The sequence below is a fragment of the Triplophysa rosa genome, linkage group LG13 (genome assembly GCF_024868665.1).
Source record: "Triplophysa rosa linkage group LG13, Trosa_1v2, whole genome shotgun sequence".
Lineage (NCBI taxonomy): Eukaryota > Metazoa > Chordata > Actinopteri > Cypriniformes > Nemacheilidae > Triplophysa > Triplophysa rosa.
In genome coordinates, this window is record NC_079902.1 from 16490084 (window position 1) to 16516937 (window position 26854).

Genomic DNA, 26854 nt, shown 5'->3' on the forward strand with positions numbered 1-26854 from the left:
TCGTTTGGTAATTTCTGATGACAGCTAAATAGGTAACATCAACATATGACTTTGATAATGATTTCAGGATAGGTGAATTTCTAATTATTTAATTGAACAGGCTATAAGATTTGGAATGTAGTGCATAACCTAGCTTTACAAGAAAAATTATTCAATGGATGTTGTAAAACAAATGTATTACCGTAATAATTTAAGGCAGCAAAACAGTGTTGATAACTAATACTGTACGTTAATTTAATTTGTGCATGAACAGTTCATATCTCTACGAATATCATACATATTAAACAATCCTTCAGCATGTTCTACATCCAGTCAACAAATAAGCTGTGTAACTACCTTGTCTTTATGTAAAAGTGTTATGTAATCATGTTTATGTCAAGTGTTCTTATTTTCTGTGACACTTAAATTATTTAAAACTGACTTTATTCTTTTGTAGGAATCTATCAGCCTCTAATTGTCATGTGTTTTAATGTGGTTGTGTGGGTTTGCACATTTGTTCCGTTAAAAGGAAGAGCATGGTAATGTTGTTTTTGTTGTGTTGTTTATTGTTTACACATATTTCAAGTAATATTTGTTCATTCAGAACCTTGGACAGCTCCAACAGTGATATAAAATTAAGATATTACAATTCTATTAAAAGGCAACATTTAACTTTTTTAGTTAAATTATTAACAATTTAACAGAAGGGCTCTCATTTTCTGTGCAGGTCAATTTCTTTACACCACAAAACACAAATAATATCAGAATTGGCTGTTGTACACCTTCTTTTCTCATCACTATGGTGAGTAGAAATTTTATATAATATATGACATAATCATAATATACTAAAAATCCCACAAATGTAGGTTAACCCTCTTGTATGTTGCCACACACATTCATCTGGATATTGCTCAATTAATGTGGAAATTGCTTTTAGACATATTGCCAGCTTCAAATACACAGTAATTCACAATAAATAAATGTGCGTTCTGACCTACTCAGAATGGCATATGATCCATGACAATTTCTTAAGTCCAGCTCTTTCAGCATCGGTTTAATGGTCATGTTTTCTCAATTGCAATACTGTGCAATGGAGATGCATGGTTGCAAGCATGAATGTGCATTCAGAAATAAATAAGTTGTTAATATACAAAAAAACATTGAAAAACGGTAACAGTGTTATTTACTTTGCTGAAAAAGAAGCTTGACTGAAAATAAATAAACACATATAACTGAATAAATCTGTTTTAACTATACAGTCTACTGTCACTGATCGCTTTAGGAGCTATAATTAACCAGAAATATCTGTTGCATGGGCACATATTAAAGTTGACAGTAGGGGTCGCACAAACGTTAATTTTGACATCGTCATTGTTGCCTCCGCCAGCATGTCTCCTGTTCACCGTCATTAACCGATTTTATTTACAGTTTGGTCAACGACGTCGCAATCTGCCTCATTATTCCAACAAATGCCACAAATATGGTTCATGTGTTTATTTAGAGTTTAACAAGTCTCTTCACATATCTGTTTACAGGATGCAGACACACCATCTGCACACTGTAGTAAGGTCGCTCGATCTAGGCTATACCTGCTAATACCGTCAGTTTATATCGACAAATTCCGCGAGCGCTTGTCATTCATGTACTGTAGCCTAGTACTAGTTCGGTAATGAATCGACATTCATTTGTACTGTTCGGTAATGCATCGGATCTTGAACGTGTAAGACAAATCATACAAGAAACATTATGACCGCAGTTAGTTGCCACCATGTCAAATGCTGCTTATCGCGGATGCAGGAAAACACTTGGTTCCACTGGGGCTCGAACCCAGGACCTTCTGCGTGTAAAGCAGACGTGATAACCACTACACTATGGAACCGGTGGAAATACGGCTACAGAAAAAGCAGGTTCAACGTTGACTTGTGCTTCACACGACTGTCTCAAAATTTAAGTTATTATTATGGTCTATCTGTTGTTAAGGGTACCTCAACTGATTTTCAAGCGACAATTATACTTTAGTCTGTACATTTGACCATCATTCGTAAAACCAGTACAACTAAAAATGGTTGCTAACGTCACACTTTTAACGTTACTTAATTAAAACAATGGTTAATAAATAGAGGTAACATAATTAGGCAAATATTGGACCAAAATGCATTACTTCTAAATTGATAGTTCACCCAAAAGAAACATTCTGTCATAGTTTATTCACCGTCATGTCATTCAAACCATGCCTTCATGGTTTTGTTGTTTGGTTAAATTTAACATTACAGTTGGTTCTAATGCGTTACATTGTCTTTTGTCGCGTCCGGTGTAGACACGGTGTAACATTCAAAATATCATCTGTCGTGTTCTGCCGAAGAAAGACAGTTATACAGGGTTTGAAGGTGAGCGATGAAGGATTTTTTTATTGATTGATCTCTTTAAGGTCTTTACCATCTTGTCCTATCACAAGAGAAAAGCCGAGGCAGGTCTGACCACCTTATGTCACCACAGTACGATTTTGGTGTAAAAAAGTCCATTAGCTTTTCATTGCTTTCATTTTAAGTCTTTGACTGTTATTGCCATTGTTTCATTATCACTCTTTGGTACCTTATGGTTATTTTCTGTAGGCTGTCCACAAAATGTTCCTAGCTACTTTGGTTGAAACAATTGGATCAATGCAATCAATGCATGATCAAGCCTCTATAGCAGTTATGTTACACGATCTATCGATCTATCTATCTTTGGGATGAATCCATGAGTGGAAAATCACTGTGCTTTTCAGGAATAATAATGTGGGCTTAATATGCAAACAACTCAATACATTCTGTTCATTGCTATAGGCAAAATTGGTGCATAAAGCATGGAAAAGCTTTTAATTAAAATCACATCACAGTTCCTTATTTTACTATCAGCATAGACTTCTGGTGTTTTGTCTCCTCCGTATCAAATAAAAACCTGATGAGGCCTCTTATTGTCCCTTATATGTTGTATGTAGGCTACAGTATTGTGCTATCGGAGACATTATATAAAAACTGAAGAGCTTGGTATAGACCAGAGTTTAAAAACTGCCTTAGTCATTCATTGGATCATGGCAATTTATTTAATTTACACCCCTAGTGTTTGAATCCTTTAAAGGAGTTCTCTTCCAAATTTTCCCCCATTGACTTTCCATAGAATAAAAATTACTATGGAATGTGAATGGGGCCAAATTTTGAGTGAACTACTCCTTTAATGCCTCTCAGTTTCTGAAAGATAAGCAAACACGCTGTTACAACAGAGCCATGAAATGTTTAAAGCGCTGTCCTATGTTTCCTTCTGTATAATGCAATCTCAATGCAATAGAAAAATAAATCTGACCATTAGTCACCATGTAACTGATTATGCCATTGTTAGAGTTGTTAGTAACTCTGTTGATTCATTTGGTATGCATACATATATTAAGAAAAATATATATTATGTGTACATTAAGAAATATTTTCAATACAGGATGTACAGGTGAATTAACCTGCAGTGCAGTTCCTTAGGCTACATGTGTACCGCAAAAGACAAGAACACATGCAAACAAACACGTTACCAACAATAATAACTTTTTGACAAGAATATTATATTTATTAAGGGTGACACATGAAAGCAAACAAATGTAAAAACACCATTCTTATTAATCAACATCATAAGTAAAAATAATAGAAACTATTCAACTCATGGAAAATATTCCCTTTCCTTGGTAAGCCTGTTCACCTGTCTGTGAGTGGTGACCAGATAGGACTTTGAAGGGAGAAGAGTGTACAGCAGTGTGGCACGCGGCTTCGGAGCCTTGTCACCTGTGCGAATCAGCCGGCTTTAGGACCCAGGGTGCGCGATTTTCCTCTCCAGCTGCTGCGGCGATGAGGGAAGATCGCGGGGAGAAACCCAAAATTCACAGTGTTAAATCCTCCACTTAATCATACTCTTGGACGGTAACAAAGACCATAGGCACGGGCAATCCCCCCTGCCTCTCGTAGAATACGTCAAGTCCAAAGGCACAGGAAAGCAGTTTGGGGGCGTTAAGGTAAGGCGGCGCGATTCCACGCGATTAATAACAAAGGCGCTATACTGGCGAGGGGGCATTAAAGGGGGCATTTCACAACGCAATGGAGGGCGACAGTCAACTCTCTAAACTTTGCACTTGTACATGAGTGTATTAAAGTCCTAATAGCATAGCACGAGGATATGTGCAGCTGTCTAAAACGGTCTGTTGCCTTAATGTAGTTTCACAAACATTTTAAAATATGTGGACAATGTTGTTCGTAACTGACCCTCACGCGATTACAAGAGCCAATGTCATTATATGCTGCAAGGCCTGCGAATTAAAGTGATGGGCCGGTGCTCGTATGCATGCATTTATATAGCCTACGCATTAAACAGCGTAATGCACTATTCAATAAGTTTGGATATGTGCATCCCCTCAACCTGCCCACTTCATGTGCTCTCGTACTCTTGCAACACGACCTCACTCATGCAGTGAAGCATTACGCCTCAGTTTGCACCGTTGACGAAGTTTCACGGCCTTTCTATTGTCATTTCCCTTGCCAGTTCTTTTTATTGTGTTTTGAAACTAAGTTGCCTAAGCAGTGACGTTCATTCCCGTGTGTTTGCGGTGTGTTTGCGGTCTGATCGCGGGCCTGTTTCAAAGCAGCTAATGGGGGTTGTAATTTGGGATCGTAATAAGTCAAACTTTTCATTTTCCTCCGAGCTAACTGAAACTCTCAATGGACCTTTCCGTGCATTTGCATAGGCCTATTCCGCTTTGTTTTCTCTTGGCCCGCAATAACAAACGATGTCGAATCCAAAGAGCGCTCTACTATCAGTTTGCATAGGCTATTTCTTTCGTCGGTAACGGGAAGGGTCCGGACACTGACATCTCTCTTACCTGCCATTCTAGATAAATGTAGGTAAGGAGGTGAATGAGCTTGCCGTTGCGTCTCGTTTTTACGAGCTTGCGAACCTTGTAGTGCTCTAGCTTGATGGTGGAATGATGGGTTTTGTCCTGGTTTCGTTGACATTGCATCTGTGACCATGTAAAAATTACAGTTGCCTTAATCATACGTTACCTTTACAATTCATGCCCTTCGTTTTTGCGTCATAACCTGTCTCTCTTTCCAGTCTTTTAAAGCTGTAAGAAGCCGTGCTGTCATCTCAATCTACAGCGTCTGTTTGCGATGGAGCAGTTGCGACAAAAATAGGTCATCAGCTCAGAAAATGTTAAAATTCACATCTGTTTACAAAGGATGTTTTTTTTCATGAGGGTCAACGAGTAAGAACAGTTTGATTAATTGTCCGACCTAAATACTCGTTATATTTAATTACTAAGAGTATAAAAACGTCATTGAGCAAAACTACAGATTGATTCGTAATGCCGGTGTCTGTCGATATCTAACCTGATGCCAAACATATTCAAATGCCAGCTCGTCTGTAGGTCAATTTTGCGAGTCAGTGTGCTATAGTCTGACGTTTCTGATGATACTCAGAAGACTCGATTTTAGATGTGAATGATAGAGGGTGAAATTACACTGATCTGTCAGCAATTAGGTCGTAAGACATTCATGTGATAGAATCACGGTGCTGATGTAATGCAACTCTTGTATGGAACTAAAACCTGTGGCAAACAGAAATGTGAGGGTTTGAAGAGGCATATAGTGTTAGTTATTCTTTGATGTGACCTATAATATAAGGCTACACAAATATGATTTGGATCACAAAAAAATGCACATTCTGAAGTTGATCACCTAGGCCTACCTGTGTTGCTTAAAAATGTTTGAACCTGTTTTAAAGTGTTGGAAAGTCTGTTGTTTTGTCTGGTGACACAAAAGGCCAATTTTCTTTTTAAAACGTAATATATTATCATTTGCTTACTAGTGTTGTATATGTGTTGGCACTTATTTTGAAACAAAATTCAATGTGATACTGTATTCCCGTAAACACGGAGGCAACGTACCTAAGTTCATGTTTTCATATAAGGTTGAATAAAGCAAAAAAAAAGAAAGACCATTAGGACGTAATAAAGAGTGTTTGGCTGGGTAGCTAACGATAGTGAGAGACTGAAAAAGTAAGGGTTGTTTATTAGATCTGAGATCAAAGAAGCCAGTGAATGGCTACTGGACAGCTGATGGTTCTGATTTAGCTATTATCGTGTCTATTGTGATACAAGGGGGATAGAGGGAGATGTAGGTGCCTCGCTGTTGATAAAGTGACTGATTAGTTAGATATGCGTAACAGGAGAAAAAGTTATCTTGAATTGATTGAAACGATCTACACATAAAAGATTTGAGCAGTAGCTATTGACTATAAAGGGGAAACCAACACGATCAGAATTAATTGTGAAACCAATTTTTCAAACACTATTTATAAAACAAACAGGATATTTAAATAAATAAATAATGATAATTACAAATCTTGTTTGATTGTCAAAATAGATGTCCTATTTAAGCAAGACTTGACCTGTTACACTTGAATTTATTAAAAGCGTATAGCTCTCTATACAGAGAAATTAGGATTTTTATTTGGCATATGCCATACTATAATAATGTTACGTCACAATATTGTATGTGGGTTTTATACTGCTAAAAACATTTATTTTGTAAACATTTTATATTGTTTCATTGTTTCAAATGGTGCAGCACAAACAAGTTACTATGTGCTTTTGTGGGCAGCAATTTAACCTATAACAGAGGTGAATGCACAATGCACTTTAGGTGTCTTACGTAAATATACAATAATGTTTGCCTAAAAGCAGTGGTGTAGTCTACATGATACGCACTAGAAAATATCAAGGATTTCCGTACACCCACTTAAAAAAGCACGAGGATACATAACAACATCGTTTTGTGTCAGAAAAGATATGTGAAACAAAATGAGATAATGAAAGGCAAGCGTTTAAACTAGACTATTTCAGTGTTTTCGTAAGCCTGCCCCTGAAGCTACTGCCGCTTCAGGTGAAGCTGCAGCTGCAGCCGGTGCTACAGAAAATGAGCCTGGCGAGGCTCATGCTATGCGGTACGCGGAGTCCCTTAACCTATATAGTGTTTCAGGGTTGCAATCGCGTTTCTCGGTTTACCGGTATATTCTTTCTGCCCATAACTCACCCCCACTTTTAAAACCACTGCGTATTCTTTAATAAAATTAGCATATTTATCATTAACATATTAAATTGTATTTAACTAGCCAACTTTACAAAGGTTAGTTTGTGTGAATCGATAAATAAGGGAGAAAGGGAGAGAAAACATACTACAATGTTCATAATTGTTTTAGATGATAAGAGAACTCCTGGCCAGCCTTGTGAAAGTCAGGCTATAGACACTGCCAGCAATCTATAAGTGCAACGGGTGCTTGATAAAACTGCACAAATGTTCATTGGTGATTATTATAGTTAACTATCAATGTCAATAATATGCGCAACTTGCACTCATAAGTGTGACCCAGTGTGTGAAAGCTAGGCTAAAAATCTAGTTATTAGTGACCAGCATCAGAGTTTGATTTTAAACATTTCAATGCGTTACTGTAAGTCTTTGACATGGCATTAGTCAGTCAAAATCAAACTAAATCTAAATCTAAAAATTATACTTTCACAGGATATTCTTTACATTATGTTGGTTGCCCTGCTGAAAACAATGTTAGAAACCTGCCCAAAACACAATAGATGGATATAGGAATCAATAGATCACCCATTAATGCCAAAGACATTTTTTTAAATTTTGTAATAGAAAAATTTGTGGTTCATAATGCTATTTTAATGGAAACAACTATAATTTATGTACTATTTTTAGCAGGGTGTGTTTATGTAGAAACAGTATATCACAAATAAATGACTTTATAGCTGGGTTTTCACATGGATCACGTGTGCATTGAAATTGCCAGCTGATAAAACCTGTGCTTTAGGGATTGTATAATACCATCTAAGGCTAAATGAAACTCTTAACTAGCTGAGTTAGACAGTTATTAACAAAACCAGCAAGTCCCCCCATCTACTCTATGCATTTGTGGTTGTGCTCATGGGTTGTCGATCTCGGACGGGTGAGTAAGCTGGGGTGGAAAATCAGAGTATACTCAACTACAAAAAACTAGACTACACCACTGCCTAAAAGTAACTGTAGAATTTCTGTCCACCAGTTGAAACATATGTTGAGGCTCCAGAGAAAGCTTGCAACATTTGACGCTGGTTTTAGTACACATACAACTTGAAGGTGAATGTTGGTGGCAGGTTTCTAAAGCACTGAGAAAAGTAAGAATGGTTAGTGGAAGTCTACAGTTCAATTTATTGAATTTCTCTAAAACATAATCATCTAAGAACACAGACGTGACATTTTTCTCAGCTGGCTATAGGTTGCTCTCATTTAACATTTTATTTAAATATTGCAAGAATGCCACATGCTTCTACTGTTATTAAACTGTATTTTATTTCCCATTTGTACAAGAAACAGGCAAACGATGACTAGGCATAGCATTGTAAATCTAAAAAAATAGGAATAAACATTTTCCCATCATGTTTGTAGTAAGATCGTATCTCTGTCCATGTGCTTAAACTGTTGATGATCTTTTCAAAAGGCTTCGTCGTTGACCTGTGGTGGACATATAGGACCTATCATATCAGTCTTATGGCTCTGTCGGAATAGTTTTCGTCGCACCCGCCAGCTAGGGTCTTAACTCCGCGTGCCGTGTATCAATTCCGCTGCAATGTTTCTCTACCGACGCCGTCTCCAACTCTTTTTGTGCCTGCCCGCCGTAGTTTAAATGTGTGCATTTTATAGCGAGAGTATGCCAATATGCACGTGTTAGTCACTGGCCCTAGCGTGTTGCGCTCGAGATACGCAAGGGTTTAATTGAGAGAAGGGTGTATTTTCACTTTGTTACTCGGGTACGGGTTTTCAGTTTAGCGCACCGTTGCGATCCCCTTTCCCCTCGAGCGGCTGGATTCCCGCGGTGCATGCTGGGACCTGCAGTCCTCGCTCCTCCCTTCTCAGAACGAACGAGCTCAGGGCGTGGATGTCGGAAGACTACAACTCCCACACGAGCGCAGCTCCATCTGCCCCTCTCTCTCTCTCACCAGACCAGAGACAGAGAGATACGGTACGAACCCCCCCCGGACTTTCAGAACCGAAAATCGTCGAGATTAGTGAACTGAGACCGACAAGAACGGAAGAAGGGATTAAAGCATTTATCTTGATGCGCAGATATCCTCCAAATGTCGGTCAAACGGGTTAGTGCACGTTTGTTCGATTTGACATCGTTATCCGGCTCGCTAATTACCTTTTGGAATAATTCAGTGTTGGATAGACCAAGGAGTCGGTTCCGGGGCTGTGGCATGTCATAACATTTTGGTGGTCGGAACTGGTCTGACACGGGCCGATGCCAGACCGTCTCGGAAACATTTAGTGTCGTACGGCTGGTCTAAACATTTCCAAGCAGAGTAATGCAGACCTATAGTTGCTTTATAGGGGAGACTTCGCTGCGCAGGGATCTGAAAATCGCTCCTTCAGTTTAGTACACCTTGCAACGCTCGCGCCTCGTGCCATGCAGCATAAGTGACGATAATAACGGGGGGACGTTTTCACAACTCGCCGACGCTATTAGTTTCCAAACACTCCGTGAGGGGAAACGTGCGGGGACAGTCAAAGTACGATGCTTCCTCGTGAAGGAGATATCGTCCCCCTAAACGTGCGCGTGACATTTATCTCTCCGTGCATTTCTAGAGCTGTTATTCGGGAAAGACGTCATAGCTCGCCTCGCGCCAGTGAAACAAACGGTCACTTGAGTTTGACACGGTTCAGCCAGTTGAGCTGTGAATGTTGTCGGCCGGCGCGATGCGTCCGCACGAACATGTCGGTTAGTTTGGCTACATTGTGGCCGCACGGAGTATCAGCCGTGTAGCCTTCGCTTGTTTCTGCGAAGGAAATTTCTATTTCGGCTAATCCCCGCTAAGAGGACCTACATCGTGTTGTTTGTGGGTTTAAACGTCGTGTTGTGCCTGTGGAAATGTGACGATATTTATCATTTAGGCTACTCCTGTTTCGGCAGACGGGCGTTTCGTATCACCTGCGATACTTGTATTGTGTGATACGGGGTTTTGGTATCTCCAGCTATAACGGACGAGTGGGCTGGTCAGAATTGAAACATTTTTGTATGTTTTTGGACGATGCTTTGGAATAATATTTAAATAAGTGTGTTATCTTGATACGTGAAAACGTAAACATTGGCTGGTCATCGACTGCTTTATGGAGGCAATTCTGCATCTATGGTAGACTTGTCTCCTTTGTGCATATGCGCTTCGGGCTGCGGAGCTCCGTCAGACTGACCGGGGGATCGCGAGTGTGCAGAGCTCTTGTCTGGAGAGGAGACGATGCTTATTTCTGCCTTTCCGTCTTTCATTGCGCTGGTAACCACAGTCAAAAGAGAAACATACTATTTCTACGCGATTAATCTTCCGCTTTTAATAATCCGAATTCATTAAGATTAAGTATTTATGGAAGTAATTGTTCAGCAGCACAGCGGGGAATCATCTCATAAACTTTCTAATCATCAGACTTTTAAGGCCTATACGAGACAGGTAGCCTACTTTCACATCAGACAGGTTCTGAAATATGATGGATTTTATATTAGAGTCAGAAAGATCACCAGTTTTCCTTCATATTTAAGATACAGCTGTCACCTGCATCGACAACGTGGTGCTGCTGCTGCGCTCACCCGCATTCTGATGCGAATCGAGCAGCTAACGATGTTTGTGTTGTGAAGATGTTGGTCGATTGTGATAGAAATGTAGTCTATGTGGTATGCCTTTTCTACATTCATTTCTTCGCCTATGTAAAATGAATAATTTCATGGTTTACTTCTAATTAAGAACATGTTTTTGAGTGCTATGTCGATATTGAATGCAAAAACTTCAACCTCAGTTTAAATTCAGAGCATTCGATTTGATTCAACATTGATTTGGCTATTATAAACATGTTTATCTGGTTTTTTTCCGCAAGTTTTGTAATGCCCATCACAGCAGCATTGGAATTAGATTAAATCACAGCTTGACCACCTCATTAAAAGTAAACATTTATAGTGTGGCATAGTCTGTCTGTGGACATAAGATGTAAAGCTAGAGTTCAAGTTTGTTCAGTCACCAAATGTTTTTTATGCTTCTGTTATTTCTACACTGTTGCTGTTTTCTTGATGTATTGTGGTTTGTCCCACTGAGGTAATGAGACAAACAAGCATCAACTTTTGCATGGCACTGAATTCTGTATCCTCAACCCACAAAACTTGTGTTCTCAGCCATGCCCACAACCACCCCTTTCTATAGGTTTGGGATCTTATTAGCATTGTGACCTCTTTTGCAATGTTTCTGAAGTTGAAACTGTCATTTCAGCTGTGTGCGTTAGAGCAGTTGCTTGCCCTATAGTTTTTAAAGTGATAGTTCACCCAAAAAAGAAAATTCTGTCATCATTTACTCACCCTCAGATTGTTCCAAACCTGTATACATTTCTTTGTTCTTCTTAACACAAAGGAAGATATTTGGAAGAATGTCAGTAATTGAGCAGATCTCGCCCCTCATTTACCACCATAGTAGGGAAAATGAATACTATGGGAGTCAATGGGGGGCAAGATCTGCTCGGTTACTGACATTCTACCAAATATATTCCTTTGTGTTTAGCAGAACAAAGACATTTATACAGGTTTGGAACAGTCTGAGGGTGAGTAAATGATGACAGAATTTTAATTTTTGGGTGAACTATCTCTTAAGTCAGTTTGTGCATTCAATTTAAATCCATCTCTTTATATCACCCAATGTCAGAGGCAGAGGATGACAGCTTGCATTTGTAAATGTGTGATTAAAAATGTAAATTACTGGGATACTGAGGAGTAGATCAGTGTGTTATTTTACGTGGTTGCATCTGAACGCTGTCAGTATTATCTCTATTCCTACTCAGGTCATGGTCTGAAGGAAATTGTGACATCTTGACTAAGGAAACCTCTGTTACTCACAGGAAGTTTCCAGCCTGTCTCATATCACTGTGTGTAACAAGAGAACTAGATGTTGTGGCCTTATGGTTAGAGTGTCAGTTTTGTCAGATTACAGGGAAAGAAACACGTGAAACAAAAATATATTATCAGAATCATCCTTTTCATTTTTGTTAAGTTTCATTATAGAAGTGTTTGCTTGAATCATTTCAAGTGGTCTAATTTATAAAGTATAATATGATCCAGAATAATTTACAAGTTTTAACATGCATAGTTCTGCACTAGTAGGAATTGTCATTGATGTTAGTACATCTTGTTGGAATGTCAGATAAATGTTTAATCAACTAAGCAATTTTTTTAGAAACGTAATGAATGTGCTAACAAGATGTCTCATATTAGTGTACAATGTTAGAGTGAAATCTGTATCCTTCATTTTAATTTACTTAATGAAGTTGCTTTTGATATTGACTGTTTTATAAGAGGTATGTTAAGGCAAGAGTGATTTAAAGCGAAGACGTAAAGGCATTGCTCAACTATATTTAGTTTCTTTTTAATGAAACAAACATTTCCTCACAAATTTGCCTTGATTGTTTTAAAAGTTATATTTATTTTTATTATTAATTGTATCAATTGAAATGTGATTATACAGTGTAAAGTTGTTATCTGAATAATTAATTATTTGTTCCTTATTTCTAAAGTATCACTAGCTGGGTTTCCTTCCAAACGTGATGCGAAAATATTTAAAGTTTGCAATAACAGAAGGAAAACCTCATGCGAAATTGGTGCATTTCAAACAAGTTTCTCAAGCGGATCACAGTGGTATTGGTAACCTAGTAACCAACAGTAAATAAAAAAGATCCGGAAACCAGAAAGACACCATTTAGAATTAATTCAGCAAATCTTCTACTTTCCTACCCCCCCCAAAAAAATCTTAGCTTCGTATACTGTGATAGGCTGACTGAGACCAGTTGTACTGCACCTATGCATTGTACTTTTGTTGCACAAATTGCTTCTACTGTTTTTCCCCAACTTTGTATGTCGCTTTGGATGAAAGCGTCTGCTAAATGATAAATGCGTTTCCATCTCCCATTATTCACATTAAAAAAAAAGAAAAGCCACCTCAAGCGAGCGTAAAAACTTTTTTGAGGAATTAAGAGATTTTATTTCGAAATTTGCCGTTTCCATCACTCGTTTCTGATGCGAAACTTCAAAATGTGCATAAAACCAGGGTTATGGAAACCTGGCTACTGACAAAGTTTTTAAAGTAAAAATTCTATTGGGGTTTAATTTCAGGGTCGTTGTTCTGAAATATGTGTAAATGCTCAGTTTGTGCAAAATTGATACATTTGGTGAAGTCAAAAATGATTCCACTTGTCTTTTTTCGCCACAGCACTGCACGCTCGAAGGCGAATCCCATGAAAAATCACTCAACCTCACGCACTGTGTAATGTATTGAGAAAACGCCTATGCAGGTAAAATTTCATTGTTATAGTTCCCCCTCTGACTCTTACGTTATTATTTCTCTTTTTCCCTCCTAAGTCAAAGCCTCTGTTCTCTATCTCTTCCCAGGTGGATCCCTCACCAATGAATGTAGGGGATGGAGGGACGGTGAGTAGAGAGAGCAGTGCCCCTACCCAGGTGTCTGAGAGCATGGTGGGGAATCCACAGCAGACTCTGCCTCTTGAACTCAGAGGTGATGTACCTCAAAGTCAGCAGAACAAGCTGAGGACGACTGCAGACTGCAAAACAAACGACGCCTGCTCAAACGCCAGCAAGGCCAGCAACTGTCCCCAAGTCCCACCCTCCCAACCTCACAGCATTGCTCCTGTGAGCGCACTGTTGTCTGACAGGACAGAGGTTTCCAAAGGCAAAGTTGATGGTACTGGTATTTACTCCACTCACCAGTGGACTTGTGGTAAAAAGGTCAACGCAGAGGAGCCTGGAATTTCCATTTGCAGTAGTGTAATCCCAAATAAAAAGACTAACACACCAGCACCCACCCAACCTGTGATAAGCGTACCGTTAGCGTTCCAGTGTTCCACGCTGTTTAAACCAGGCCAGCCTGTTGCTTTTCTTCCCTCCTCCAACTTTTCATCTCCTCTTTGTAAGATCACCCTGCCTCCAGCATTAGGTCAGATCGCGGCGCTGAGAGAAGCTACAGCTAGCCAGTTTCAAAAAGACTGCTCAGCGCAAAACCCTTGTTCAAGCACGGCACCCATGCTGAAAACATACCCGTATCACTTCTCAGTGGGGAGAGGGCCTGGCGCTGAGAAGAAGCCCCAGTCTGCAGCATCTAAAGTCTCTTTGTCCAATACTAAGGGCTTTCAAGGTGGAGCTGAACATATGTCCACAATGTCGTCTGTAGCAGCACCAGCCATAGCCCTCCCAGTACAGCAGGCCTCACAAGGCTCGGCTCAACCAACTCGGTACACTATCTCTCCCACCGCTGCCATCTGCTGCAGCCCGGCTCTAGCGAATATCACCACTCAAAGCAGGCTGCTTAACCTTGTCGAAAAAGGTTCAACGTACCGAGGTGCTGAAAAGACCTCATTGGCGTATTTAAAACCCCAAACTCTGTCCACTCCTGAGGAGCACAATGTTTCCTGCCCTATTGAGTCAAGAGATGTGCCTCTTGATCTGTCTGCAAAGTCCAAACGTTCAAAAAGCATTAAAGACGCACAGAACAACCCTACTGTTTCCACGGAACATCATCCTGTCGAGTCTCATCAGAAAAACACGACTGGTTCGAAAAAGGGTCAATCGGCATCTTTCGGTTCGACGGGTAAGTACGCCCAACATCCGGAGACTCATAGAAATGGCACAACTCAGAAATCAAAACTAACAAATCACCATGCATTGGAACCAACGGCATCCTGGACCAAAGTCTCATCACCCGGGTCTATAAACAACCTCCCTTGTACGTATGTAGGAGTGGCAAGTCCCATTCTAGCATCAACGCTACGTAGCAAAGATGGAAAAAGCGCTGCTTTTGTTGAAGACATCCAGACATTTGCTAAACAGGAAACTATATCCATCATTGACCAAGGGGAGCAGCCTGTCTGCAAAGACAGGAAAACACCATTTGCTGGAAAGGGTGCGCAGTATAATAAAGCTGGCAAGCTCTCAACCAGTACCCGCTCACCTGGAGCACAAGGTATTTCATCCAACCCATTGTCAGCAACAGCTAATTCACAACCCCACCGAAAGTCGGCTTGTGGAAAAGGAGGTACCCTGTTCACATCTCCGGTTAAATCAATGTGGCAACCACCATGTGTTTCCCAAGGGGCATCATTGCAGAAGAGGCCAAGTCAGACTCATACCCCAAAGACTAAGAATGCACCTAATTGTGAGACATCTTTGTTCCATAATTCCCAGTTAAACCCTACTAAAGTAGAAGATGGTCAGTGGGAGAAAGCCAAATCCCCCTTATCCAACCTAGAGTCTATCGTAAAGCAGAAAGCTCTCGAGACAACTGCGCTTACAGGGGAGAACTACTGTAGTCTGTCTACTGTGGGATCCAAAAGGCCTGAGGTTGCCAGCTCGCAGGACCGATGTCAGGACTCAACATTGCAGCAGACCCTTACCGCTGGCTCTCCAACATTCAGAGCCATAGACAGACAGGCCATCATGGATACCACAGCAGCTCTGAGTAGACAGGAGGTCACAAGTATTTCTGCGACCAGAGAAAAAAGACGAGAGAAACAAATGACACCGAGTGAAACTCTGCCATCTGATGGTAATCAAAAAATGAAATCCAGTACTCCTAGTAAAAAGGGTGCATCAGGTGTCCAAGGAGAATGGAAGGAGAGGAAATTGGCTCAACGGTTAGAGGATGAAATGGTAAAGGAGGAAAAGGCATCGGAAAAGGCACATGTTAAGGAAGAGGCCTTATGCCTCCTTCAGACTGTACAGGCAGAGGGAGAGGCAAAAATGAATGGAGCCAAAGAAGTTATACCTTGCAAAGGAAAGGCATCAGCTGTCAAACAGAAAAAAGTCAAAAAGCCAGCCAAGCAGAAGACGCATCTTGAAACGCAAAAGACTGTGGCAATTACTAAGAAGCAGAAAGATAAAGAGAGTCCATCCGTCAAGCAAGGCTCCTCTCATAAAAAGGTAAGATCCATTTCCACTCCAATTGATGTGCACATTTTTATTAAAGTGTTTGTTATGTGTCTGCTTCAGCTGCACATCGTGACTTATCATAATACAATTTTCTTGATGCGGACTATGGGTGGGTGGTCTTACAATTGTGGGTGACCCTGGATCACAAAACCTTAAGTCTTAAGTAGCATGGGAACATTTTTAGTAAAAGCCAAAAATACATTGAATGGGTCAAAATTATTGATTTTTTCTTTTATGCCAAAAGTCATTAGGATATTAAGTAAAGATCATGTTCCACAAAGATATTTTGTCAATTTCCTACCCTAAATATATAAAAACTTTGTGAGTGTATGGCCTGCTACAGTGCCTCTGATTAACAACTTCAAAGGCAAGTTTCTCAATATTAAATTTTTTTGCACCCTCAGACTCCCTAGTTTTAAACGGTTGTATCTCTGCCAGATATTGTCATATCCTAACAACCCTGTACATCAATAGAAAGCTTAACTATTCAGCTTTCAGATGATGTTAAAGACTGGTGTTGTTGTTCAGGGTCACATCTGTTTTTTCTAGGGATGTCAAAAGGTCTTAATTGCATCCAGAAAAAAGTTTGCGTTTACATAATATACAGTATGTATTTGTACTGTGCATATTAATTTTGAATAAAAAAAACATACACATACAGTGCATATAGTTCAGAAAAATATACAAATTAATGAACATTTATATATAATTTAAATTATTAGAAAATGTAAATAAATACATGTAAATATTTCCTAAATATGTGTGTGTTTATGAATACAAAATTAATATGCACAGTGGACAGACATATTATGTAAACACAAATTGCGATTAACAGTTTGACAGCCCAAATTTTTTCGCTTGTTTTAAGTAGTAAACTTATCTATGTTTACATAAAGCCTATGGCATAACACAAATGTCACTTTGAGTGAATTATGTTACATTTTGAAATATGTCATGATTAAAGACAATTCACTAATAAACTAATTGAGCTGTAATATTTTAACATAATAAAACTAACCACAGATTTGCCTATAATTTATTAAAAACCGTATAGAGTACCTCAGAGATGACGTATTTTTGTTGGCCAACCAGAGTGTTAGCAGGTTCCCTCGACCGAAAGCCTATGCATTTTATCCCATAGTCTTGCAAAAAATAAGATCTGTGATTAACAAATGTTAATGATGTTCACACGTTTTATTTATCAAGATAACACAGAGTAACACAATATTTGCTATATTTGAGTAAAAAGCGAACACGAGGCTACAAACAAATGCTGGGTTATTTTCAACCAAGCATTGGGTAAAAAAGGGACGAACCCAACCATTGGGTTAAATTAACCCAGCAAACGGTTTATATTTGACCCTACAATGGGTTATTGTTTCAAAACGTTCAAACCCAGTGATGACTAAAATAAATATTGCTCCGGGTTTAAAACAAATGGGCTATATTCACGTGTTACTTATGCGGATTTAGCAGATGCTGTACATTGCGGCACACCGCAGTGGTATATAGAAGTGCTGTTCTACCGTATTTGAAATGATACTTTCATAAGTTTACATGTCGTTATTACATTCAAATACGGTAGAATGCCACTTCTATATACCACTGCGGTGTCCGCGATGAACAGCATCTGCTAAATTGAACTATTTTCTCAGTTTCCCATTTCTCTCTGCTTTAAGTCTCCCCAACCGGAAACTGCCTAGGGTTCTTCCCGTGAAACACGGAAGTCACGCATGCATAGAGCCCATTAAGCTTTATGGACATGTAGCTACCTGTGGCTCGCATTCTGAAAGGTTAAATTTACTGGATTTTATTTAGCTCTAAAAGGAGTTAATAAGCAGACAAGGTTAATAAGCGATTTTATCACCCTAGTGTCATGTTAAATGTATGTCTTGTGGCTATACTTACTTACTGTACACTGTAAACACATTTCTCTGTTTGTTTTTATGAACTGAGGGTCGGGTGAAAATTATTTTCTCTGTAACAGGCTTCACAGATGCTGTCGACATAGTTTCATTTTTATTAAAGCAGAACATTCTTTCATTTTACCTCCGAACCAGTTTTAACTCGGTCTGCTTCCTACTGGTGCATTACCATCAGGTTGTTTTCCAGTAATGAAACCTGCGCAGTTCGGCTACATAACAGAACATTTGACGGTATTCTGGTGGGAAATTTAAATGGTTTACCTGCCAGTATTGTGGGAGTAACTTCGTGACGAGTGTTCTGCTGTGCAAATGAGCTGCGTGAGCCTAAACCCAGTGAAACTGCTCTGTGAGAGATGATGGCATTAGGAATATGAGCCAGTGATGGGATTATAGGAAATTAGATTTTCCTGAGATTTTTTGCTTAACTAGCCATTAATCTTAATTATAAATATGCGTGTTATTGAAAGACAAAATGCTGAGTTACGTTATGAGTTACAGTGTTTTGTGCTTCATCAGAAGAAAGATCCATCGACTGGAGTGGGAAAAAGTAAACTGCAGGATGGAACGGAACCAGCTCCCAAAGTCACAGGAAAGACTCGCAAAAGGAAAAGCAGTCCAGCTAATATAGAGCACTCCATCTTGAACAAAATAGGTACTGACCCAGCTTGTATTTAAGTGTGAAGTGTGTAATTTTTTAATGTTAAATACATTCACATACCCCAGTTTAATATGCAGCACCAACTATAAGTAAGCCATTGGTTTTTTGACTTGCCAAAAAGTGACCTGTTCAGCATAGCAACATTGATTTAGCCTATGGTGTTAGTTTGGGGGCAGGACTATAAATTTGTTTTACCAATGGCAGATGGGCAGAGGATTCACTAAAACTAACCTGAAACAGCCAACTTGCAAAGTTTTGTGATCTAAGAGGTATAAAATGTTACATTAAATGCTATACTTTTGTTTATTTGTCACGTAACAAAGTAATGATTTTAGAAAATGAAATAGTTAACAAAAATCAGAGGTGTCCTAGAATTCTTTCATGGATGTTTCTCCCAGATTCTGAGAGCAGTCCGTGCCGAAGCCCTCCGGTTGAGAGAGACTCGAGTTCTTTCAGCAGTACAGGCTGGCCTAGTAAGGAATCACACTCCCATGAGGAGGCCTCTCCTCGGCTGAGGCGAGGACGCAGGCGAACTGATGAAGCGTTGCTCCGAGACTGGAGCTTTGTTGCTCCACCTACTCCTCCCCCTGTTGATGCTCCCTCTACACCACCTCCTACCCCACCACCCCCTGTACCAATCCGCCGGCCGCGTGGCAGGCCGCGGATCAATCCTCTGCCTGAGGAGGTGGATGCGGACAAGGACAGGCCTGGTGAGGGTGGAGACGCCTCGTCAATAAAGAAAAGGAAACGCTGCAAAAATCGTAAATATCAGAATGGGGAATACATAACAGAGAAGGAAAAGGTGGCAGATGGGGAGGAGGAGAAGCTGGGCGTGGAAGACGGTGAGACGACTAGTGAGTAAAGATGTTTAAGGCTTGATAAATATTGAGATTTTGAGAGGTGTCACTGAGTTGCATTAACTTAATATTCGCAAGTGAAAATAGCTTAATTAAAAAAATATATATGTTTTTGGGGACTGAACTGTATACAGTCGCTAAAAAAATAAGAAACCATTCCAAATTTTCATTTAATCAAATCTCAGGACTATGACAAAGTCATCCATCAGCAATGTGAAAGACTTTTTGGGGGGAATTTTTTCCTAAATATATGTGCAAATATTACTTTTTTTTTTTTTTTGCTTATAAGTGAATATGATAGGGATGCACCGAAATGAAAATTCTTGGCCGAATCCGTATTAAAATGAAATACTTGGCCGAAGGCCGAATACCGAACATGTTTTTTCGTATTTCTTCTATTTATTTAGTCAATTCTTTCACTATTGGTCAAAATGTGCTTTTTATATTTTGTCTTGCTTTTGAGTATAATACAGTATAACTTAAAATAAAATTGAGAAACAAATAGGCTAAAATTGAGCAAAACAAATGGGCTTAATTAATCGGCGCCGCATCGAGATGGGAAAAGTTCAACTTTTCGGAGTCATTTGAAAAGGTCATTTGATGAGAGAAAGCAGCGTGGATCTCGTTTTCCGAACGGTTTTAGACGCGAAATGTTAATCCGGCCAAAGACATAATCAGTACAGTGCTAACGATTCGTACACGTACAGAAATTTGGTCACATTTAAATGCATGAAAGGTCGTAAACCACAAAAAACACACGGAGAGATGGCACACTTTGTATATAGTAATTCCAGATGTAATTTTTTCCATGTTTTTCATTTGGAAATTCATTATTTCATTTTTGTTTAATTATAGTGTGTATCTGTGTTTATTAAGCTTAGTTTTCCCCTGTCACTTTGACTGGGGGTAAAATGTTGTGTGCCTTGAGGAGGAAGAAAAATAAGGTTTGCCGTAAAGTAAAATGGCACATATTTGGGGCCCCCATACATGAATTTGCCTAGGGCCCCCAAATCACTAAATCCACCCCCGAGTCTGAAGTACACAAGTTACCGACCGGTAAAGACGCTTTCATTCAGAAATTTTCCCCGGCGCGGCAAGTTCCCTGCTAAAATGCTCCACACACTTCCGAAATGTTTTCTGCATTAATAAAGCGTGCACATCGCTCTCTCTCTCTGTCTCTCTCTCTCTCTGCGCTGGTTGCTGATCACACGTCATGTTCGGTAAAAACCGCACGTTTTTTTGCTATTTTTGGCTGAATATTTTCGGTTGCCGAACATTCGGTACATCCCTAGAATATGAATTTGTTTTCTTTGCAGTATTTGAGGTCTGAAAAATATAGAGCATCTTTATTTTGACCCGTTTCTTTGATTTTCATTTTCTACAAATAAATGCAATAGAAATATTTTTATTTGATATTTGGGAGAAATATTGTTTGTAGTTCACAGAATAAAACAAAATGATCAGTTTAGCTTAACACATACCTATAAATAGTAAATTCAGAAAAACTGTTTTGGAAATTTGAAATTGTCTCTTAAATTTTTTGTAGCGGCATTCCCCTTGAGCTTTCCATTTGTCCATCCATTATTTAAAGAGTGATTTAATAAAAAGGTTTAAGTTGAAATAATTATGATCTAGCCAATGGGTTAAGTCGGACTATGCTTTTTCAGATGAGAAGATGGGTGTGTATCCTTGTCTCAGTGCCACGCTGACAAGCGGAGTGTCCAGCCCAAATATCAGCCCTAGACGGACACTGTTCACACGCTCAGGATCAACTCGACCTCAAGAAAGTCCTCCTGCCCCATTGCCCAAAGACAAACCCTCGGGAAAGAGGAAGTTCAAAAGTAAACACTTATGTGATGCAGAGGATCAGAAGAAGGTGAGCTGAAGCATCTTTTAAAACCTGCGGGCGATTTTAAATGTGGCTTAAAGGGATAGTTCACCCAAAAATGAAAATTCTGTCATCAGTTACTCACCCTCAGATTGTTTCAAACAATGCTTTGTTCTGCTGAACACAAAGGAAGATATTTGGAAGAATGTCAGTAACATGAATAACAGTAACATTTATGTAGTTCTAATTCATATTTTCTTCCCATCAAATGTGTTGGCCATTCAAACCAATTTAAAACTTAAAGGTCCGGTTGAACGCGCAGTTTCTGCCAATTTCATATTAATCTTGAGTACCTATAGAGTAGTATTGCATACTTCGTATCTTTGAAGATTATTTAGTTTGATCACATTTATAAAAGATAGATACAGCTGAAACGATTATTTCCGAAAACAGACAACTTCCTGGGCGTGTGCGAGGAGTGGGAGGAACTAAATCACGAGCACACAATACATCATCGCATTATCCCTGCATAACTGTTCACTATAAATTTGTGTTGTTTACATTATGCACATACGCGCTGATTGCCAACAAAACACAGACATGACTTGGTTTGACTTACTGCGTGCTGATCATGTCCGGCATCTTTTAGCACTGCGACCGCTCCATCAATCAGTTTCAAATGATCTGCAAATTCAGCGTTATATCTTCCGGTTATATAACATCCACCACTAAAATGCCTTGAACAAACAAACACCTCAACTTTTGCAACTCACTATTGCAAGAGTAACGAGCTGCAGCTGCAGGCCCACATCGCAGCCAATCTTGACGCAGCTCAGGCAATCTTGATGGTAAGCGGGTCTTCCTATCGCTCGTTGATTGACGCGTGGGCGGGCTATTTCTTTTGCCTTGCCGTGGACGTGCTTTTCCGGGAGAATTGCCCAATAAGGGACTAAGAAAAGTTGTTACGTAGCGGTTTTTCATGTTAAAAAAAACTTTCCGAAACCTATACGAACCTTGGGGAAGTGTATAAAGCACAGAAATACTACGTAATACGTCCAACTCGTTTTTTTACAAGTTGACGGGGTTAAGCTTGAGAAGCCAGCATGTTTAACATAGTAAAGAAGTCAAAATGCATGAAACACTGTTAAATCACCCCTTTAAAGCATGTCTAAAATAATATTTTTTTGGGGGGGGGGGATTTATTTAGTTTGAGAGTTATCAAACTGATGAGAGTGTTTTTCACCTACAGTATCAAATTGATTTTAGTTTAAAAGTGAATCATGGTACTAATGACCATTTTGATCGAATTGATAATAATGCTAAATGATGAATATAATGTTTTAACATCCCTGGTTTGGATTAAAGGGCACTAGCTTTATCCATAGAATTGAGAGTGTACAAAAAGGGCTGGAAATGCTGAATTTAAGCACTACTTTAAGACTTGATTTGTACTGTCATGTATGTACAATTATTTTTTTTCAGTTAGGCTATTGCTGCCCCCTAGTGGTATTTTGGGTGACCAAAAACACTTTTGAGTGGGAACACGGACCAGTTGCTGTCCTCTCAATGTCACATCCTTCATGCATGACGTTCTCATTGTGTTTGTTTCAGCTCAAGACTAAGAAAATCAGCTTGGGCAAACGCACAGGGACACTCATGCCAGATGAGGATGTTCCAACCGTCAAGAAACCCGCAACTCCTTATGTTTCTCCAAAGCAGTCCACCTCACCCCTGTCTGGTAAGAAAAAAACCGCCGGGAAATCAAATATCCCTGAATCTACTCCAAGCCGTCCAGTGCCTCCAGAAGTCCGTCGACTGATCGTGAATAAGAATGCGGGAGAGACGCTGTTACAGAGGGCTGCTAGACTCGGTTACCAGGTAGAGCTTTCACACCACAATGTTTATACTAAGTTGTTGTACATGTGTGTTTTGTTTTATTCCTCAAGAAATAGCTAACCAATATAAGAACGGCCCACTCCTCATTCACTTTCATTATTTGGTTTGTTTAATAGTGTGTTTTTGGCATTTTCAGGATGTGGTTTTATATTGCTTGGAAAAAGACATACGAGAGGTGAACCGTCGAGACAACGCAGGATACACGGCACTGCACGAGGCCTGTGCGCGCGGCTGGACTCACATAGTACAGGTGTTGCTGAAGCACGGTGCAGATGTTAACTGCAGTGCACAGGATGGAACGCGGTGAGTAGGGTTACAGTAAGGATGTTTCAGGGCCATACAGATAGAATCAAAAGCTCACGTGAGGTTGGTGAATTGAATTTTGTTTTAACCTTTCGCAGCCCTATTCATGATGCAGTAGCAGCTGATAATCTGCCGGCAGTTTGGATGCTGTTAAATCACGGGGCGGATCCTATGCTGGCAACCTACTCTGGTCAGACGGCAGTTAAACTAGCCCAGAGTCCCGGGATGAAAACTTTCCTCAAAGGTAAAAGGGCTTTATTATCTCATTATTAGATGATCTCAATAAACATGTTATTTGTGGCTTCTCTGTAAACACGCTTCATCAGTAATTCCCAGTTCTCCTCAGCTCGGCTTCTTTTAATTATTTAAAGATATTCTTCAAACATATGAACATAATATCCTTATTTTCCTGAGGTGATTTTAGTCAGATTCATAACTTTATGTTGGTTTTTATTTGGGATTCCCATGGCAATGAAATAAATTGTGTATTCCAGGCCTGAATGTCATTTCTATAGTGTATAAATATATTTCTAGTTCTATTCTGATCTAATGTTGGTTAGAAACTGGTTTTAAATTAAGTTTGCGTGGTTTTAAAAATTGTTATTATGGGAATCACAAACAACTGGAAAAGTCACATGAATCATTGATCATAAATCTGGGAAGCCTGTACATTTTTTTCATACATTTGTTTTTGTATCACTTTTACCCAGAATACTTCACTGATTTAGAGGGCCGAACAGATCAAGATCAAAGTGAACAGTGGGATTTCTACAGTAGCTCTGTGTTTGGTAAGATATTGGGTTGATTCATTTGATACTTTTATACAGCTTTAATTGAATGTCATTTGGACAAAAAAAATTCCTGTAAATTTCATGTGTTGTCAAGGTATCTTGAGGTGAAAAGCTGAAAGCAATTCAAGTATTTAGTGACAGTTGGTCACTAGAAGGCAGTATAAGTACTATAATCACACTATGGTGAATCCTTGTGCCTAAAGGCAGATGGATTTGTTAGTAATAATTTATTAGTAAATACCTTTATAAAATATGAAACATGAATGTTATTAATGGCTCATCAGAGCTGTGAAACATAAACTGTTTGTAAGTAGAGGGTGGTTCTTGGTACAAACTTATGCTGAAGTTTTCACACTTTAAAAACATCACATGAAGTTTTTGCGCATAAACATTCACTTGCAATGAAACTGCAATGTGAAACTGATTTCAACCAAAAGGTGAATGTTAAATAAACGAATGTGCTATAAAATTATAGACCTTTGCTACTCTTTTGTCTCTGTTTTAGTGGTTGCAAATAATATTGATTTAAAGGTCCAGTGTGTAATTTTTTGGAGGATCTATTGACAGAAATGCAATACAACATAACTATGTCTTCAGAGGTGTAAAAAGAGCTTACATAATGAAGCGTTATGTTTTTATTACCCATTTACCATGTTCTGTCAGCCGTCGTAATGTTTCGAACGGGAGGGGGAGTGGTGGAGTGAGCGGTTGGTTGCAATTCGCAACCTTGCCTATAGATTTCACTGACTGGACCTTTAATTGAAATTATATTAAATAAAGATTAAAAATAACAGTCGACATCCTTAAGTATCCTTTTTATTCCACCATATTCATTGTCTCAAAATTGTTTTTATAATTAGTGGTGTAATGATAAACCCATCTCATGATTTGATACAATTCACGATACTGGGTTCACAAAACTATTCAGATATTTTTAAAACAGATATTTTTTGTTAAAACAAATAACAATTAACATTTTTTTTTTGTACATACAGCTTGACAACATTCAAGGTTTAAACCCAAATTTGAATGAATAAAAACTGAATGTTCTATCAATGAAAAATAAAACTGCTAATACTAAATTAATGAAGGAGTTAAGAAAGCTAAAGCCTAAAAGAAAACTTAAGCATGAAAAGAAAACATCAGATACAGTATGTTTCCCCAAGTCACATGTCAGCAGTTCAACCAATGGGACCAAACAGACATTATGTCATTAGAAAATCACCATAGTCCTTCAATACATATCTTATTGTTTGTATCATGATATAGCATGACATGATATATGATGTTACATCCCTAATTGTAATTGTAAATTACCTCCCCCACCTAAATGTGATACCTCTGATATAATAAATGTCTTAATACGTCTTACAGAGACAGAGCAGGAACCTTGCTGGGACTTTCTGTTGTCTCAGCCTGAGGAGGACTGCGGGGAGAACTCAAGGGAGCAGGTGAAGGAGAGAGATGCTGATGCAGACTGTCTTGTCTTTGAGTTCTCTTCAGAACCCCTGCTTCCCTGCTATCACATTCAAGTATCACTGACGCAGGGGTGAGTGACGGCAATGTTGTTTTAAAGGGGGCACTAATGACATTTTAGTTTACTCAGTATCATAGACAAGACCAAAGGAACACTTAATTACTGCTAGTTCATTTTGTAAGTTTAAGAGATTTTTTTAGCACGTATTTACATATATTTGTTCAGCATGAACAAAGCTTGACAGCCAGTTTTCATCATGCATTTTTGATGTGGGAAAAGTCATTCAGGTTTATAGTGGATGGGGGAGGTAGATGATAGCAGCATTTCAAGATTAAAGTAAATCAATGCGGCTAAATGATCGGCTCCATATCTCAACTCTGTGTTTCTCTTAACAGTTTTTGTAACTGGTTCTTGCTAACGGACGTGCTAAAGCGGCTTAAAATGTCTTCACGGATTTTCCGGGCTCGGTACCCTCAGTTCGAGGTGACGGGCATCCCACTGGCAGAGTTGTGGAAGCAGGTCTCCGTCAGTCAGACGTGCGCGGCACCACACGAGCTCCGGCCGGCTGAAGAAGACGAAGGGGAGGAGACGGAGGAGCTGGTGCGATGCGTGCCGGAGCTACAAGGACTGCTGGGTTCGTCCATACAACTTCTCAGAGAAGCTGAAGATGAGAAGTCAGAGGTCAACGCCAGGCCATGCAGTCGATAGCGACTCCTGCCCTCCATCCGTTCCCAGGCCTCTAACAGTCCCTCCGCGCTCCCTCCTGTCTTTGAACGGGGAGCAGCGCGGTGCCGTCCAGTCGTGTGAGGGTCCTTTCCATTGCGTCTGATGGCCTGTTACCACTACCAGCAATTTGTATCTTCTGTGTCAACGGTCCTATTTCCTCACAGACACTCTTACCACAGGCCACTTTCCCTCTCAGTAACAAAAAAGAAAAAGGGTCCTAAGGGGCCGCTTTGCCATGCCTCACCTCAGGCTGAGGACGGACTCCACTGGGAAGCAACTTTCAGGTTACTTCTGTTGGTATTTTTCACTATTAAATAATTTTGTTTTTTTT

General features: G+C 39.5%; 1 protein-coding gene and 1 non-coding gene across 3 annotated transcripts; one reads left to right on the forward strand and one right to left on the reverse strand.

Annotated features, from left to right (window-relative positions):
• Window positions 1–1785: 1785 nt before the first annotated feature.
• Window positions 1786–1858, reverse strand: trnav-uac (transfer RNA valine (anticodon UAC)). The gene has a single exon. It is a non-coding gene; the product is annotated as a tRNA-Val (tRNA).
• Window positions 1859–3849: 1991 nt separating this feature from the next.
• On the forward strand, window positions 3850–26854 carry bcorl1 (BCL6 corepressor-like 1). 2 transcript variants are annotated; one of them, XM_057349811.1, is made up of 12 exons: window positions 3850–4012; window positions 13334–13415; window positions 13513–16053; window positions 18504–18639; window positions 19044–19499; window positions 21170–21378; window positions 22942–23208; window positions 23363–23529; window positions 23628–23773; window positions 24240–24317; window positions 25695–25869; window positions 26193–26854. In XM_057349811.1, the coding sequence occupies exons 2-12, from the start codon at window positions 13410–13412 to the stop codon at window positions 26503–26505; spliced, it is 4494 nt and encodes a 1497-aa protein (XP_057205794.1). In that variant the 5' UTR covers window positions 3850–4012; window positions 13334–13409; the 3' UTR covers window positions 26506–26854. The 2 variants fall into 2 exon arrangements, with proteins under 2 accessions (XP_057205794.1, XP_057205793.1); XM_057349810.1 differs by lacking the exon at window positions 3850–4012 and adding an exon at window positions 9049–9196.

Bases quoted from the DNA above. Each gene is read 5' to 3' on its own strand.
- bcorl1 (XM_057349811.1), top strand. The intron at 21,379-22,941 runs GTGAGCTGAAGC...TGTTTGTTTCAG, and splicing joins ATGCAGAGGATCAGAAGAAG to CTCAAGACTAAGAAAATCAG. The intron at 25,870-26,192 runs GTGAGTGACGGC...TTCTCTTAACAG, and splicing joins CAAGTATCACTGACGCAGGG to TTTTTGTAACTGGTTCTTGC.